The 18,406-nt window shown below is 45.5% G+C and overlaps 1 protein-coding gene across 2 annotated transcripts in view; it reads right to left on the bottom strand.

Moving 5' to 3' along the window:
• The window catches only part of pla2g3 (phospholipase A2 group III), a 38,190-nt gene extending 22,046 nt beyond the window's left edge, over positions 1-16,144 (bottom strand). For both annotated transcript variants that reach the window (XM_070886377.1, XM_070886378.1), the window contains exons 1-2: positions 15,526-16,144; positions 1,134-1,266 (exon numbers count right to left, since the gene is read on the bottom strand). In XM_070886377.1, the coding sequence (XP_070742478.1) occupies positions 1,134-1,266; positions 15,526-16,126 (734 nt within the window). In that variant the 5' untranslated portion in view covers positions 16,127-16,144. The remainder of the gene's footprint in view (positions 1-1,133; positions 1,267-15,525) is intronic.
• Positions 16,145-18,406: the final 2,262 nt, after the last annotated feature.

Below are 18,406 nucleotides of genomic sequence, written 5' to 3'. Positions count from 1 at the left end.
GTATGAACTGTAAACGTGCTCCACATGAACTCGCTGAACTTCAGCTTCCAGCGATTTCCCCCAGTGTCCATTTCTGCAGGTATTTTGCTCATCTCTGCAAACTCCGGCTGAATGTATGCCTCCACGCCTCCAGCATGAGTTACGGTTTGAAACAAAAGGTCCCTTGCCAGTCGATCGTCCCTGACTGCCCCTGTTATTGTCCTTGAGTGCACCATTAACAGGTGTTGATGACCCCATTACTGGCCGCATTGTCCCTTGCAATGGCGTGAATCGCTGTTCAGCTTGCCATTGTCTCTGTCGAACTCCCCCTCTGGGTTCGACTACATGTTGAGGCATTCCTGACTGCCCTTGTCTGCCTGGAGAACTGTGTGCTGCTTTAACAATGTTGAATCTCTGTCCCAACCATTCCTTAACACAGTACCTCTCGTCTGTTCTGCTAGTGGCCATGCTCACATGGTTTAAATCCCAGTTTCTTGTCGCCATTGATACGTCCTTACTACACAGTATAAATGCACACGAGGCCCATGCTTGAGAGGTCAGTCTGTGACCTGTCTTTTATTCCTTAGCACTCAAGTGATGAAAGTGGGTGGAGCTTTCCCTTCCATATCTGAAGGTCCAGGTCAGGAGTGTCTCCTACCTAGTGGCTAGTGTTCTCACGGTGTACAACTTAGGTCAGTTTATACATGGGTTACAATGCTGGTTGAATACATGACACTAGCTTTCTCCCCTGTCTCCTCCCCATCATTCCGTCATGCTAGCTTTCATTTCTGCCCTCTTGGGTAAATTGCCTGCCCCTCCCAATTCCTATCCTAACACATTTGAAACTTAAATACCACTTGAATAAACCTACAGCTAACGTCTGTGCCTCCCTTGGTATTCTCCAAAAGGCCCATCAGGGCACCCAACATTGCTTCCTTGTGAGCAGCAACCATTCACCCCTGCCGACCTCCCCACCGAGCACTCCCATAGGGGGGAGGGACTTACCTCACCAACCTCCTTACCGTCCTGCTCACTTATTATCTGCAATTTTTTTTAAATGCAACTAAGCGTAACCTAATCATTATTTCTTGATTTAGTCCATCTCTCCTACTTTGGTGACAGTCTAACGCTATGGACCTTGGCATCTGGCTTACCTATAATCACAGTCACAGTGGGATATGGTGTGCAGCCTGAAGTTTCGCATTCCATAGTTGTATTCGAAAGCACCTAATTTATGTTCGCAATGGTCATGTTCTCTGCAGCAGAAGTCTGTCTGATCAAATATTCCTAAACATGGGAACAGTGATTACTAATAAAGAATGATTCAAGGAATGTACAGTTCCTTTATGGTATCAATATTTAAAGAGACATTGACAGGTTAAAATTGTAACATTTAGTGGGCACAATCTGTGAAGAAAATTGTTAGTACAGTAGTTTAGTTGTGGTACTCAGCCATACAGAGAAAGTCCTAAATTCATTTTCAGAGCTATTGAGTTAGCTGATCTCAGTTGAGGAGCTACAGTTAACCTTGGTTTCTCTGGGCCGAGGATGAATTAGTCAGGATTCCCAACGCTGAATACTACCGATATAAAGAGTCCATGTGCGGACCGTATTGGGCAAGGGCGGCATTGGGCGAGGCAGTGATGCTTTGCTGCTGGCACTAACTGACATGGCGAATAGCCACTTGAACGAAGTACTAGAAGACTGCCGATACCTGTGGAACTGTACCCCAGGAAGGAGTCAACATCTTTGACAGGGGAAAGGAAAAATATAAATTAAAACGAGAGAGAAAACAAGGGGAGATTTGTAAGAAAGACATTTGTTTCACTTCAGTTCCTCATGATCACACATCTTGCATATCATGGCTGATGTCCTCCTTGTGCAAAATGGAAACAGCCTGACCCTTGGATAAAGTGTAGATCATATGAATTACCACATAATGCTAAACGTTTTAAAGAGAATTATCTGTATACCCACTCTGCTCTGATGTCTCAGACTGTCCTGGCTCCCAGGCTTTCAATGCTGGACAGGAGCAGTCATTTTGTGCTGATGTATGCATGTACACTACAGATCACAAAGGAATTCACTTTTGTCAGTTGTGGCTCAGTGGGTAGCACTCTCGCCTCTGAGTGAGAAGGTTGTGGGCACAGACTGGAGCTGATACTCCTGTGTTGTGCTGAGGGAACGCTGCACCGTTGGAGGTGCCGTCTTTTGGATGAGACGTTAAACCGAGGTCCCGTCTGCTCTCTCAAGTGGACGGAAAAGATCCCATGGCACTATTTTAAAGAAGTGCAGGGGAATTATCTCCGGTGACTTGGCCAATATTTATCCCTCAATCAACATAACTAAAATATATTATTTGGTCATTATCACATTGCTGTTTGTGAGAGCTAGCTTGTGCGCAAATTGGCTGCTACGTTTCCTACATTACAACAGTGACTACACTCCAAAAGCACTCTATTGGCTGAAAGGCACTTTGAGACTGTAATGTATGTATGCCTGGGTTTACCTGCCACCAGGGGGAGCGACCGTTGGAGGTCACTGAGCCACAGACACACATGCAGCCCTTGTATATAAAAGAAAGCCTCCATGTTTAATCCTCACTTTGAGCGCTAATAAAGTAGAGTCAGGTCACACCTGATTGAGTTCACGGTGCTAAGCCTATTGAGTTATTGCATACGCAACATTTGGCAATGAGGCACAATACGAACTTTCACACACAAAAAAAAATGAGCACCGTTGGAATCCTGGAGCGATTCGTGGAGGGAGAAGACTGGGAGGATTTTATAGATCGCATTGACCAGTACTTCGTGGCCAACAAAATGGATGAAAACGCTGACGCAGTTAGGCGCAGGGCAGTTTTCCTCACGGATTGTGGCCCAAAAATCTATGGCCTCAAAAGAATCTGCTCTCACCTGCACATCCAACAGAAAAGACCTATGAGGAATTGTGTGCTCTGATTCAGGACCATCTCAAACCTAAAGAAGGCATCATTATCTTGAGATACCGCTTTTACAAACATGTTCGTTCTGAGGGCCAGGACGTGGCAGAATTTTATGCTGGCCGGAGACACCTCGCTGGCCGTGTAAGTTTGGAACCACGTTGGAAGATATGCTGCACGACGTCTTTGTAACAGGCATAAACCACGAGGTGATCCTGTGGAAGCTGCTGGCTGCGGAGACAGTGGATCTGAGCAGGACCATCACGACCGCCCAGGCTTACCTGACCACGGTCAATAGTATAAAGCAGATATCCCCGCAGAGTTGGAACTCCACGGCAAGTACTGTGCACCAGATTGTGTCGTCGGTTGGCAGAGCTGCACCTGGCAGGGCCTACCCGACTGTTTGCGAAACCCGTAGCTGCTCGAAGTCCGCCATTGGGCACGAATCCGATTTCACCTCGTTGGCGTTGTGGGGGCAATCATCGGCCTCATCAATGCTGTTTCAGACAGTATATTTGTAGAGGCTGTGCAAAAATGGGGCATCTTCAGCGGATATGACCGCAGCTCAGTAAGCGCCCTGTGACACACCACATGGATGATGGTGACCGATCTGGAGGGGATCCGGCAATGCAATCCAAGATACCAGAGGAGGAAGTGTATAGTGTATTCATTCCCGACAAAAAACCAACCGAAAATGATTAAAGTAAAATTGAACGGCGTGCTGGTATCTATGGATTTAGACAAGGGTCAGTCAATTATGAACCAGAGGACTTTCGAAAAGCTGTGGGACACCAAGGCCGTGAAACCCAATCAGAGTCCAGTAAATGCAGCAGTCAAGGTGTTGTACGATGGGGCGGTTCATGATCTATCGCTGTGGATCATTCCAGGGAATGGTTCAATGCTGTTCGGCTGGAGTTGGCTCGAAAAAATAAAGTGGAACTGGAACGATATTAAAGCTTTGTCATCGGTGGATGATGCTTCGTACAAATTTCCCTCGCTGTTTGAACCGGGCATCGGCAACTTCACGGGATTCAAAATGCAGATCCACCTGGACTTGGATACAAGACCCGTCCATCACAAAGCCCGGGCAGTCCCGTACATGATGAAGGAGAAGGTCAAAATCAAACTGGACAGACTCCATCGTGAAGGGATCATTTCACCGTTGAATTTAATGAATGGGCTAGTCCCATTGTTCCTGTGCTGGCACTGTCAGGATTTGTGGAGACTACAAGGTTACAATCAACCGAGTTTTGAAACAGGATCAGTACCCGTTACCAAAGACTGATGACCTGTTTGCAACGCTAGCTGGGTCGTTCACCAAATTGGATCCGACATTGGCCTATATGACACAGGAGCTTGTCGAATCATCGACGAAACTTACGTGCATCAATATGCATAAAGGGCTGGTCATTTACAACAGGTGTCCTTTCGGAATTCGCTTGGCTGCAACCATATTTCAGAGAAACATGGAGAGTTTACTGAAGTCCGTCCCTAGAACCGTGGTGTTCCAAGACGACATTCTGATCACAGGTCGTGACACTGCCAAACACCTGCACAACCTGGAAGAGGTTCTACGTCGTCTGGACAAAGTGGGGCTCAGGCTGAAATGTTTAAAGTGCGTGTTTATGACACTGAAAGTCGAATTCCTGGGAAGGATGATTGCTGCTGACGGCATCAGGCCTATGGACTTGAAAACAGAGGCTATCAAAAATGCACCCAGATCCCAAAATGTGAAGGAGCTGCATTCGTTCCTTGGTCTTCTCAACTACTTCGGTAATTTCTTACCTAAATTGAGCACATTATTAGAGCCACTGTACATGCTGCTCAGAAAAGGCGACAACTAGGTTTGGGCTGTATCTCAAGACAGGACCTTCGAGAAGGCTAGAAATCTGCTTTGTTCCAACAAATTGCTGGTACATTATGACCCGTGCAAGCGTTTAGTATTGGCCTGTGACGTGTCATCACATGGGGTTGGTTGCGTGCTCCAACAATCCAATGAGTCAGGCAAAGTACAACCCGTTGCGTACTCGTGGAGAAGCATGTCTAAAGCGGAAAGAGCCTACGGCATGGTAGAGAAAGAAGCTTTAGCGTGCTATATGGGGTTAAAAAGATGCACCAGTATCTGTTTGGCCTTCATTTCGAGCTTGAAATCGATCACAAGCCGCTCATATCTTTGTTTTCAGAGCATAGAGTTATCAATACCAACACGTCGTCCCGCATCCAGAGGTGGGCGCTGACATTATCTGCCTATGATTGTCATTCGCCATAGACCTGGCACCGAGAATTGTGCCATTTACTGTTGCCCACTCCAGAGGTGGAAACGCCACAGCCCGCAAACTTACTGTTGGTCATGGATGCTTTTGAGAGTAAAGGGTCACCTGTCACTGCTCAACAAGTTAGGACCTGGACCAGCCAGGATCTGATCTTATCAGTTGTAAAACGTTGTGTCCTTAGTGGTGATTGGTCAGCCATTCCCAAAGAAGTGTGTGATGAGACCAAACCTTACAACCATCGCAAAGACGAACTATCCATTCAATCTGATTGTTTGCTATGGGGTAATCATGTTGTTATGCCCAAGAAAGGCAGGGAGAGATTGGTACAGGATTTACACAGTACCCATCCCGGTATTGTGATGATGAAGGCCATTGCCAGGTCTCACGTTTGGTGGCTTGGCATTAACTCTGATTTGGAGTCTTGTTTGCATCAGTGCAACACTTGTGTGCAGTTAAGCAATGCATCAGTGGAATCTTCGCTAAGTCTATGGTCGTGGCCATCCAAACTATGGTCGAGGATCCACATTGACTATGCGGGTCCTTTCCTGGGAAAAATGTTTTTGGTGGTGGTAGATGCGTATTCCAAATGGATAGAATGTGTAATCATGTCAGCACATCCAGAGTCACCATTGAGAGCCTTCGTGCCATGTTCGGCACTCATGGTCTGCCCGACATCGTTGAGCGACAACGGATTGTGCTTCACGAGTTTGGAGTTTCAAGAGTTTATGAGACTCAATGGTATCAAGCACGCAAGGTCAGCACCATTCACCCGCGTCCAATGGTCAAGCAGAGCGGGCCGTCCAAACCATCAAGCAGAGCTTGAAACGCGTAACTCACGGTTCTTTGCAGACTCGCTTGTCACGCATACTGCTTAGTTACACACGCTTACCGGAGTCCCCCCTGCTGAACTGTTGATGAAGTGAGGTCTCAAGACCAGGCTCTCACTTGTCCACCCTGATCTTAACAATCACCTTGAAAACAGACGTCAACATCAGCAGTGCCGTGTTATGCGACATCTCTATTAATGATCCTGTGTATGTGCTAAATTATGGTCAAGGCCCCAAGTGGATCACTGGCACTGATACGGCCAAGGAGGGCAACAGGGTTCTTATTATCAGGCTCGCTAATGGGCAAACATGCAGGAGGCACATTGATCAGACGAAATTGCAGCACACAGACGAACCGGAACAGTTTGAACAAGACACCATCAATGACCAACCAATTCATATTCAGCCATCAGAAGACCCTGCTGTTGTCAATGAATCTCCGGCATGGGCACTGTCACTCCCATTAGATCGGCTACCCAGCCGCAAGTCATGAATGACTCGGAGAGCTCACAGAGATCTGGAATTGAACTGAGACGATCAATTATGGAGCGGAAAGCCCCGAACCATCTCAATTTGTAAATAGGACTGATACCAAGATCTTGGGGGGAGGGAAATGATGTAATGTATGTATGCCTGGGTTTAACTGCCACCAGGGGGAGCGACAGTCAGAGGTCATTGGGCCACAGATACATACGTGCAGACCTTGTATATAAAGAAAGCCTCCATGTTTAATCCTCTCAGAGAGCTAATAAAGTAGAGTCAGGTCGCACCTGATTGAGTTCCCAGTACTAAGCCTATTGAGTTATTACATATGCAACTCGTACAGTGCTCGTGAAAGGGGCTATATAAATCCAAGTCTTTCTTTTAAAGGGGACCATTATTATGGTGAGGGAGAAAAGTAGGGAGCTGCCACAGATTAACATAATGGTAGCACAGTGATCTTTTCATGACCTGACACATTTCAAGATGATTTACATTATTGTAGTTGGCAAATTTGGAACTGGGGGGAAAGGCTTGCCAAAGACTTTTTAACAAGATATAGTTCACCCTTAACAGCATGCTGGGAATCAAACATCCTCTGCGGGGAATTGCTGATCATTTGCAGCTGGACTTAGTGCCTGAACCTAAGTCAGTAACCTAGAAGTAAGCAATTTTATCAAAGACAAATAGCAGCCTATGTGGCAATGGCCAACTCTGACTCTATTTCCAACAACTACACATGATGATGCTGATTGCAGCACACTCAACAAATACGAAAAATAAACCAGTTTGCCGGAACTGCAAAATATAAACAGAAAATACTGGAAATAATTACGGAGCATGTTAATCAGGCCTACTGTGCATTTCCAGCATGTCTTGGTTTTATATTTATAAAGTATCCAGTTTTATAAACATATTTTGTGTAAGAGCCCAGCCAACATTCAGACACATGCATTCTTCCAGGGTGGTGGAGGGGTGAGAGGGATTCCAATGGATAGTAACCAGAAGTGGGAACTCTGGCTAATTTCCCCTTTCCATTCTCAGGAGTGCTGAGGCCAAGTTTGATGGTTCCAACTGCTATCCCAGAGATTCGCTAACTCACGACAGACCTGGGATCAAATCTGATGCATTCCTGGTCTGCACGATTCGCACTGGCTGATACATTGATCCAATAGGGTAGTGAGAGATTATGAACCTTGCTTTTGCATAGATTATAAAATATATTATGCTGTACAAGATTTCTTTTTGTCAAATCGCTCTTACTGCTAAAGAGACATGACTGTTGGGGAGTTACCAGCCTGTGACCTTTTTTTTTTAAAATAGATGAGGTTAAATCATGCAGAAATGGGCAGGAGATTAAATCAGGCTTGTGTAGAGATAAAAGTGTGGTTGCAAAGCTAAGCTATGTCCTAAACGGAGAGTTTTTGCAAAAGCAGACTGATTATAGCCGTTGCAATTGCAGTTGCAACGCCTATATGTCGTACGCAGAGTCGAAAGGAACAGGAATAGACATTCAGCTAACAATGCCAGACAAGAGAGAGATGTGAAAAGCGTACTTGCCATAAGACAATGGGGGGGGGGGGGGGGGGCAAAGTTGCGCCACGGCCCATTTGTGGCGCACAATTCGAATTAAATTAAGATTTAGTGCCCGGCAAGATGGGCAGCTAAGTGTCCCGGAATTGGAGTCTTTGAAGCAAAAAAGTCTGCGGGTGGTATCCGAGGCGTAATTCACCTCCGTGGGCCAGTACCACAGCGTTAGCGGGACGAAAGCGCAGCGAGACGCTCAGCGCTATACTGAGCACATCACCATGATGCAGTTGTGCTGCGTCACGCTAATGCATCACAACGTCTCTTCCTTTCCCTTCTTTTAAAGGGATGGGCCACTGCGAATTTTACAGCCGGCTCAACAATTGAGATATTGAGCCGGCCATAAAACCACGATAAAGAACGTCAATGAGATTTCACTGTGGCATCACTGCTTTCTTTAAAATGCAGCAGAAGCAGATAATCTGATCTAACTCACTGTACAAACAATATAATCTCAAGCATCTTCTCCCCGGTAACCTGATATAGCAGTTATGCCTGAAGAGAGTCATATAATGATTAAACTAATGATACAGAGGATGTCACGGATTCTTTCATGCAAATTTCCCCCCTCCTGTCCTGAGGACATTGAGTCATTGCTGGGATATAGTTTTACAGGTGCCAAGCCCCCTCTTGTATCCCACAAAGTATACATTATTCACAGGTGTGCCTAGACAGTGATTGTTGACAGGTTGCTTGACATATGGGTCAGCACAGCCGAGTCTATTCTTGTCCTTACTCAACATCCACACATGCGCATTTTTGTAGTCGCGGTGACAGGAAAGTGATCAGGAGCACAAACCTCACTGGACGCCCTAATTTGATAAAGAAGGATTGATGACTGGTTGGGCAAATGGACCAGGGAAGGCAAGGAGTGGGGTATGAGTTGGCTAATGTCAAGATATCATGCTGACATTCTGCCATTCTCATTGCTTGTTGATATTTTAGTGTTGCAACTTAAGTTCTACCTGTAATATTAAGTAAAATTCTCAAGGTCCCCACAATGGTTTCATTATGGGCTGATGCGGTATACAGAGCAAGAAAGTTCCTGGTTTGATCCTTGGCCTGTGCTGGTTAGCTGGTCTCTGCTGGGACTGCAGTACAAGTTGGCCTTAGTGTCTGCATGATATGGAAGGGTAAAATTAGACATGGTTCCTGATCATGATTGAGTGACTCCTGCTGGAAGGTGTGTGTAGTGCAGTATGCGGTGCAGTATGTGGTGCATGCCGTGCCGTGCATGCGTGCCGTGCATGGCACGTTGTGTGTGGTGCGGTGTGCGGTGCGGGCACGCGTGGTGTGTGCTGTGTGGCGGCCGAGTACGACAGCAGGATTGGCTGTGATGTTCCTTTGTGGTTGAACAACTTGCAGACACTCACTGTCTAAGCTCTCATGTCAGGTATGCCCACTCGGGAGAGGTCTATAGACATCCATGCAGATCAGCATGAGTCAGCAACTTCAAGAAACACAAATCATGATTAAAAAGGTCGCTTCATTAAAAAAAAAAATTATTTATAATTTATCCTCACACATGACTTCTATAATCCAATCATATCATTACATATGCCATGTTGGCAGAAAGCTGCAGACCACTGCTTTTTCACAAGTGTAGGTATGAACCAGCAAAGCTCAGCACACTGCATCAGCATGCAAAATATCACTCATACAAAAGGACAGGGTAGGTAGGAATTCCTCAATAATCAGAGAACAAAAAGACATACGATGAAAAAAGAAAGAACTTGCATTTATATAGCACCTTTCATGTCGTCAGGACATCCCAAAGTATTTTAGAGCCAATAAATTATTTTGAAGTGTAATCACTGTTGTTTTGCAAGGCAAATGGGGTGATCACTTTACGCATAGCAAGGTCCCACAAACAGCAATGAGATAAATGACCAGTTAATCTATTTCGGTGGTGCTGGTTGAGGGATAAACATTGGCCAGGACACCAGAAAAACTCTCCTAATCTTCTTTGAATAGTGCCATGGGATCTTTTACATCTACTTGAACAGGTAAAAAGCCCTCAGTTTAACATCTCATCAAAAAGATGGCAGCATCCCCTCGCTCAGTACGGTACTGAAGCATTAGCCTAGATTATATACTCAAATACCTGGAGCTGGGTCTGAACCCACAACCGTCCCAACTCCATGGAAAGCATGCTACCGCTGTACCAATCTCACACATTAGAATTAAAATTGATGGATCTGCACTGAGAGGTTAAAGCTTAAAAATATTAAACAATCTTTATTTTCATTTCAATTGAGCAACCTGGGTGCAGGAGAAGGCCCGCAGAACAGTGTACCATCAGGAGCAGGAAGGATGACAAAGTAAGGCAGGAAATAGTGGTTAGATGATGCCAAGCTTGAGTTTTTAAATCCTGTAGACTGTAGGAGGGAGAGAAGACTGAGGGAGATAAGGAGTTTTTTAGTTACTGAGAAACAATGAGTTGAGAATAGGAGTCTGCAATGAGTTTTCATTTCAACACAGTAAGGATTCAGAAAGAGCATGTAGGAGGGTGCATTTGCAGCTTAAGAGGAAGGTTCAGAGGAGCACTGATCATACAAATATCTAAAAAAGAGAGATTGGAAAGGTTGCAATGCAGCAGGAGAATTTAGAGGCTAGTGTTTAGATGCGAGAGGACTCACATATTAGAAGTCAAGCATCTTCCTGTATTTTTAAATAGTTGAACATTTTCTAACCTATGAGATAAGACTGCTGACACTTTTGATTCATAAAATCGATGTCCAAGTCTGGCTGGAGTTCCCCTCAAATGCTGAGAGCCAGTAACTACGGATTGTCCAAGATTGGTTGGGAAAGTTCTCCCTGTCTCATTGAAAAAACCTGCCTAACATTTGTAGTGACAAGCTTCGAGAGACGAGGGTATAGGATAAAATTAGTACTCACCTCGAAAGATGTAGGTTAATTCAAGACAGCCAGCATGAAATTGTAAAAGGCAAGTCATGTCTGACAGATAAGTCTTTGAGAAAGTAACGGTGTGCACTGAAAGAAAGACTTGGATTTATATAGCACCTTTCACGACCACCAGACGTCTCAAAGCACTTTACAGTCAATAAAATACTTGGAGTAGTTACTGTGGCAATGTAGGAAATGTGGCAGCCAATTTTTGCACAGCAAGCTCCCTCAAACAACAACGTGATAATGACCAGATAATCTGTTTTATTTGATCAACAAATACAGTGCATGTTGAGTATGTGAATTTTCAAAAGACATTTAATAAGTTGCCACATATAAAGCTTGTTGATAAAATGAATGCAGAGACTCAATGGCCGAATGGCCTCCTTCTGTACTGTACTATTCTGTGAATTTATGATTCTATGGTATTAAAGGTGTGGCTGCATTGATAGGAGGTTGGCTGAAGGATAGAGAATAGGAGTTAACTGATGTTTATCAGACTTGCCGGATACAAACAGTCGTGTCTCCCAGGGTTCCGTGTTAAGACTACTACTTTTCTCCATATAAATCTGGACTTGTTTATAGGGTGCACAATATTAGCATTTGCAGAAAACACAAAAAGCAAGAGCGTGGTTAATCATGAAGAGGACTGTAAGCAACTTCAGGAGGATATAGATAGGTTAGTAGGTTGGGCAGATGAAATTTAATGTGGAGAAATGTAAGCTGATGCATTCTGAAGGAAGAATAAGGAGAAAACATATACAGAAAACAGCAAAACGTTAAAAGGAGTACAGGAGCAGGGAGACTTCAGGGTTCAGATGCACAAAAGAGAGAGGAAAAGTTGCTAAAGCGGTTTTTAAAAAAAGCAAATGGGATCCTAGGTTTTAATATAGGGATACTGGGTACAAAAGGCAAGAGATAATTCTAAACCTATACAAATTATTGGTTAGGCTGCAGTCAGAATATTGTGTCTAGTTTTGGGCACCTTACTTTAGAAGGATATCAAGAAATGAAGGTGGTGCAGAAAATATTCACTAAAATGATACCAGGGAAAAGAGGCTGTAGTTATCAAGAGCTACGAGAGAAAGTGGGCTTTTTTTCGTTACAAGAAAGTTAAGAGAAGATGTAATAGACATGTTCAAAATTATGAAAGGTTTTGATAGAGTAAATTGGGAAAAACTATTTCCACTGATCAGTCAGTCAGTCAGTAACTACAGGGCATAAATTTAAGATCATAAAAAGAGCAAAGGAGGGGTTGGGACATTTTTTTTAATACCAGGATTATTAAAATAAAGAATGCAGACTTGATCATATATTTTAAAGGCACAGTGGGCTGAATGGCCTCCTGTGCTGTAAAATTCTATAATTCCCATTCCTGATCACCATCCAGTGCCCATTCTATTATAAAAAGTAAATATTGCGGATGCTGGAAATCTGAAAAAAAACAGAAAATGCTGGAAATACTCAGCAGGTCAGGTCCCTTCAAAACAGGTAAGTATGTGGACGTTGGGTGAAGAGAGGATTCAGCTCGGCTATGACAACCTTGCTGATACGGTGCCTGGCCTCACACATGTGGACCAGCTACCCCAGGGAGGGCATCATTGGAAAAAGTACTTTAGTTGTTTAAGTTAGGCAGGAGTAACCAACAATTGCTTCCAGGCGTGTTAGTTCAGTTCCATTAACATCACAGAAGTTTAAAAAAAAACATCACAGAAGTTAACTCATCAATACACAAGAGCGTTAGTTTCAACTTTTTGCATAGGGACCACCAATCACATTATAGGACCACACATGAAATGTCAACCACAACATATGGTGCGGTGCACAAGGTGAATGTTAATTATTCTACATTTTAAAAAAATCAACTTTCAGTTGAGTGTAAGAAATGTCTAAAGTGATCAATTTGCTCAGATATCAGTCTGGTGTGTCTGTCTGTCAAAGAGACTTAACTCAGAACACACTTTCCTCCTCCCTGCTGCTAATTGAAAGGGCCACTACCTTCACACAAAGTGTTGGAAGAAAAGGCAGAAAAGAAATAGGAGCAGGAGTAGGCTATTTGGCCCCTCGAGCCTGTTCCACCATTCAATAAGATCATGGCTGATCTTCCACCTGCCTGCACTATCCCCATATCCCTTGATTCCCTTAATATCCAAAAATCTATCGAAATCTGTCTTGAATATGCTCAACGACTGAGCTGTCTATGACTATAGTGTCATATACAAGTGATGCAATAATGTTTTTCTTATCTCCTATATTAATTGCCTTTGGACATTCTCTAAAGTAACCATATAAATTAAAGTTGATATTGATGTAATGTGTCCAACATCAAGTCATGGATGAGCCACAACGTCCTCCAACTTAACATTGGGCAAACTAAAGTTTTCAGATCCAGCATAAGCTCCGCTGCCCGAGAATCACAGAATCTTACAGCACAGAAGTAGGCTACGGTAATTTATATATACACCAAGGAAAGCAATGATCCCAATGCGACTCCATGGCATCCTTCTCTCAAGTCAGAAAAACAAGGCAGTAGTTGAGGCGACTAGTATGAATGCATTTAAGGGGAAGCTCGCTAAGCATATAATGGAGAAAGGAATAGAAGACTATGTTGATGGGGTTACATGAAGTACAGTGGGAGGAGCATAAACACTGGCATGGACCTGTTAGGCCAAATAGCCTGTTTCTGTGCTGTAAATACTTTGTAATACAGGGTACTACTCTCTGCCTCCTATTTCTTAGCCAATTTCATATCCAAGTTACCATTTGTCCCTTTAAACACAAGTGCTTCTATTTTCCACACAAGTCTGTTATGTGGCACTTTATCAAATGCCTTTTGAAAGTCCATATATACATATCTACTGCACTACTTTCATCAGTCCTCTCTGTTAAGTCATCAAAGAATTCAATCAAGTTAGTCAGACACAATTTGCCTTTAACAAATCCATGGTGCTGTCCCTTATTAAGCCATGTCTCTCCAAGCACTTCTGTCCCCTTCCCAGCCACTCACTCAGACTGAAACACACGGTGTGAATCCTTGGCATTCTATTTGATACCGAGTTGAGTTTTAAACCCCATATCCTAACCATCACCAACACCACCTATTTCCACCTGTACAACATTGCCATTGCCATCCCTCTGCCACTGAAACTCTTATCCATTCTGTGACAACTCTAGACTGAATTATTCCAATGCCTTCCCATCCTCCACAATCTCCCATTTGTCCAAAATGCAGCAACCTGTATCCTGTTCTGCACTGCCCCCCCCCCCCCGTCCCATCATTAACCAGCACTGCCCCACCCCATCCAATCATCGACCAGCACTGCCCCACCCCATCCAATCATCGACCAGCACTGCCCCACCCCATCCAATCATTGACCAGCACTGCCCCACCCCCCACCGTCCCATCATACACCTGCACTGCCCCCCCATCCCATCATCGACCTGCACTGTCCCACCCCGCCCCCCCATCCCATCATCGACCTGCACTGTCCCACCCCACCACCATCCCATCATACACCTGCACTGCCCCTCATCCCATTATACACCTGCACTGCCCCCCCCATCCAATCATCGACCAGCACTGCCCCATCCCGTCCAATCATCGACCAGCACTGCCCCACCCCCCACCGTCCCATCATACACCTGCACTGTCCCCCCATCCCATCATCGACCTGCACTGTCCCACCCCGCCCCCCCCATCATCGACCTGCACTGTACCATCCCATCATACACCTGCACTGTCCCACCCCGCCCTCGTCCCGTAATCCACCTGCACTCCCCCTCCCCCGTCATTCACCTGCACTCTCTTCCCCGCCCACCCCGTCATCTACTTGCACTCGCCTTCCCCCCATCCATCTGCACTCCCCCCTCCCCCCGTCATCCACCTGCAACTCTTCCCCCGCACCCCCCCCCCCCCGTCATCATCCACCTGCACCTCCCCCCCTGTCCCATCACACACCTGCACTCTTCCCCCCCCCCCCCAATCCCATCATACACCTGCACTCACCCCCCCCACCGTCCCATCATACACCTGCACTGTCCCCGTCCCATGAGGGATCTTTTGGTGGCATTGGCTCCGCTCTAACCTCCTCTGCATGTCTACCAGTCTCTACTCCTTAAAAAGTCGTCCCAAAAGCCAGCTTTTTGGCCAAATGTTGTCCATCCCCTGCACGGCTCCATCTCTCCCCTTGGCAACATTCACTTGTGAAGTCCCTTGGGTTATTGTTCTTTACTTTAAAAGGCGCTCTACAAGTGCAAACTTTAGTTTGAATTTGCTGTTCAGGTTATTGTGTTGCATCTGCACACAAATCAACTGAACTTTTTTTCATCAAGAACACCTTTAAATATTATTGCACATGCAAGGCAAAAATATACCTAAGATGGACAATTTCAGATTATAAGGGGGTACCCTTGTAAATGTTGGAACCATCATGCACACATTTATATTTACATTGAATGGAGTGTCAAATGAGTAGATTGTCCTGATTCTGTGAGAGGTTTTGAAAAATTAAGACGGTATGAAAACTCTTACCTAAATCGGTGAAGTTGTGAGCGGAGTCTCCCGCCCCGCACCAGATGGTGCCGGGGACTGTCCAGCCCCGCCGGCTCCGCCGCCTGGCTCCTGGGCGCGGGTAGCGGAGGAACCCGGCTCCGATCGGGATGTGCAGAGTGGCGGCGAGGCCGGCCGGGGGGCTCCTCCTGGCCCGCCGGAGCCCGGCATGGGGGCTGGGGGTCAGCGGGCTGGAGCAGCAGCCGAGCCCCCGCTCCTCCACAGCCCGCAGCTCCGCCTGCAGCCGCCGGTCGGGGGCCGTCAGGAAGCGGCCGGGCGGCCGGTCCCGCTCCTTCCGGCAAAAGGCCAGGTAGGCGCGGGTGATGGTCTCCTCCTCCCGCACGGTGCAGTGCTCCAGCTCACCCTGCCGGCTCCAGGTCGTCTGGAAGAGGACCAGCCCCCCGCTGGGACCCCCGAGCCGGGCTAGGAAGCTCAGAGAGCGGGCTGAGGGGTCGCCGGCCACCAAATAGCACAGAGACCTGTGCCCACTGGATAGACCCACCAGCCCTTCCCTCCGCCACGCCGCATGCCCAGCCACTTGGCAAAAGTACAACAGGCACAGCCAACATCCACTCAGAAGCATCCTAACTTACTTTTACCCTTCACACACGCACACAATGAGAAATGAGCGATTTAAATAATAAATGATGTTTGCATTAGACGTTTTGATTGATGTTGGGGCTTTATGTGTTTATTGGTGATGAAAGGGGCGTGCTGTTTTTTTTTAGGGGCGAGGAGGCCGTGCCTTTGGCTCTCGTCCTACCTCTACCTCAGGTTTGCATCTGCCCCTCCCACTCACTTTTCCTTTCTCGCCTCCAGAAGCTGCTCACCGCCCCCGCCCCCGACCCCGGGCTCTGGAGTCTCTCCGAGTTCAAGCCCACAAACTCCGGGTTAGGCGGGATAGGGGTAGTGGTGGGTGGAGAGAATGACCTTTTCACCTTGATGTAAAATCTAAAACCCAACAGAATTGTGATTACCTATTTAAATAGGCATTCTTGAAGGAGAAGAATATAGAGGCGCTGGGGAGGGTGCAAAAAAGATTTATATGGATGATACCACAAATGCAAAGTTACACACATCGATAAACAGACTGGATCGCTTAGGGGTGACGTAATAGAGATCTTTAAAATTATGAAAGATTTTGACCGAGTTTCCACTTGTGGGGAAGAGCAAGACTGGAGGCCATCAATATAAGATAGTCACCAAGAAATCCAATAGGGAATTCAGAAGAAACTTCTTTACCCAGGGAGCGCTGAGAATGTGGAACTCGCTGCCACAGGGAATGGTTGAGGTGATGATAGATACATTTAAGGAGAAGCTAGATAAATAAGCACAGGAGGGAAAAGGGAATAGAAAGTATTGTTGATAGTTGTATGAGGAGGGATGGGCAAAGGCTCAAGTGGAGCGTAAACTGGACTTGTTCAGCCGAATGGTCTGTTTCTATGCAATATATTCTAATGTAATTCTGTGTAAAAACAAGTCTTAGTTAATTTTTTTCTGGTACCAGTTCAATGGTGTAAATTGCATTAAAAAAATCATCTCTGCAAACCTCCCGCCAGCAGACCAGCGGGAGAACCCTTGTTGAAATTCAGCCCCACTATCAAAGCACGTGTCTCTTAGTATCTTGTATTGAAGTGAGCCGTGGCTCTTGCTTTTCCTCATCGTGATGAGGTCACTGCTCATTCAAAAATGAACCCAAACCCATGGTTCATTTGGTGAAAGTACTGTAGCGGTACTGAGCCATACAGATTAGGAATATGCCTAGTCTATGTTGATGTCAGTCTGGGCAGCAGTACTAATGCAATGATAAGGGTGAGTGAGCAAAAAAATTAACGAGGATTCCAGTACCTGATATAAGAACTTAGGAAAAGTCAAGGATGTTTAAAAAGTCATTGAGCTCATTGATACAGTCATCTGTGTAATACCCTAACTCTCCCATTTATAGTATCTAGTTGATAATGAGTAGTAACGATAATGAGGCAAATGTAAAAGATCCCATGACACTATAAGAAGAGCAGGGGAGTTATCCCCGGTGTCCTGGCCAATATTTATCCCTCAGTCAATATCACCAAATACAGATAATCTGGTCATTATCACATTGCTGTTTTTGGGAGCTTGCTGTGCACCAATTGGCTGCAGAGTTTCCTACATTGCAGTTGACTGCACTTCAAAAGTATTTAATTGGCCTCAAAGTGCTTTGGGATATCCTGAGATCATGAAAGGTGCTATATAAATGCAAGACTTTCTTTTTTGAACACATCAGTGCAGTACTGAGGGAGTGCCGCACTGTCGGAGGTGCTGTCTTTCAAATGAGATGTTAAACCGAGCCTCTGTCTGCCTTCTGAGGTGGACATCAAAGATCCCGTGGCACAATTCGAAGAAGAGCAGGTGAGTTCTTCTGGCCAATATGTATCCCTCAACTAATATCATTAAAAAACAGATTATCTGGTCGTTATCACATTGCTGTTTGTGGGAGCTTGCTTGTGCGCACATTGGCTGTCACGTTTTCTACTTTACAACAGTGACTACACTTCTAAAGGTACTTAATTGACTTTGGGATGTCCGGCGGTTGTGAAAGGCGCTATAGAAATGCAAGTCTTTTGTTTGGGGATGTATTTTTTGGCCGTGTGGGATAGGCAGGTGCTTGTGCCCACCTGCACCGTGCAAATTATGTACTTTCCTACTGACCGCAAACTCCAGCGGGGTCAGCAGAGTGCATCAGTGGGCACGATTCCTGAATAATCATAGGATCGTATCCTGAGGAATTTTGACCACAATATGTCCTTCATTTCCATACTGAAATTGGAGCATTTGAAACACTGAAATGTGTTCAGTGCTCACTAGTTAAAGAGGAAGGATAATT

The sequence above is a fragment of the Pristiophorus japonicus genome, chromosome 8, assembly GCF_044704955.1.
Source record: "Pristiophorus japonicus isolate sPriJap1 chromosome 8, sPriJap1.hap1, whole genome shotgun sequence".
NCBI classification, from domain to species: domain Eukaryota; kingdom Metazoa; phylum Chordata; class Chondrichthyes; family Pristiophoridae; genus Pristiophorus; species Pristiophorus japonicus.
This window is presented reverse-complemented; position numbering and strand designations above follow the sequence as displayed.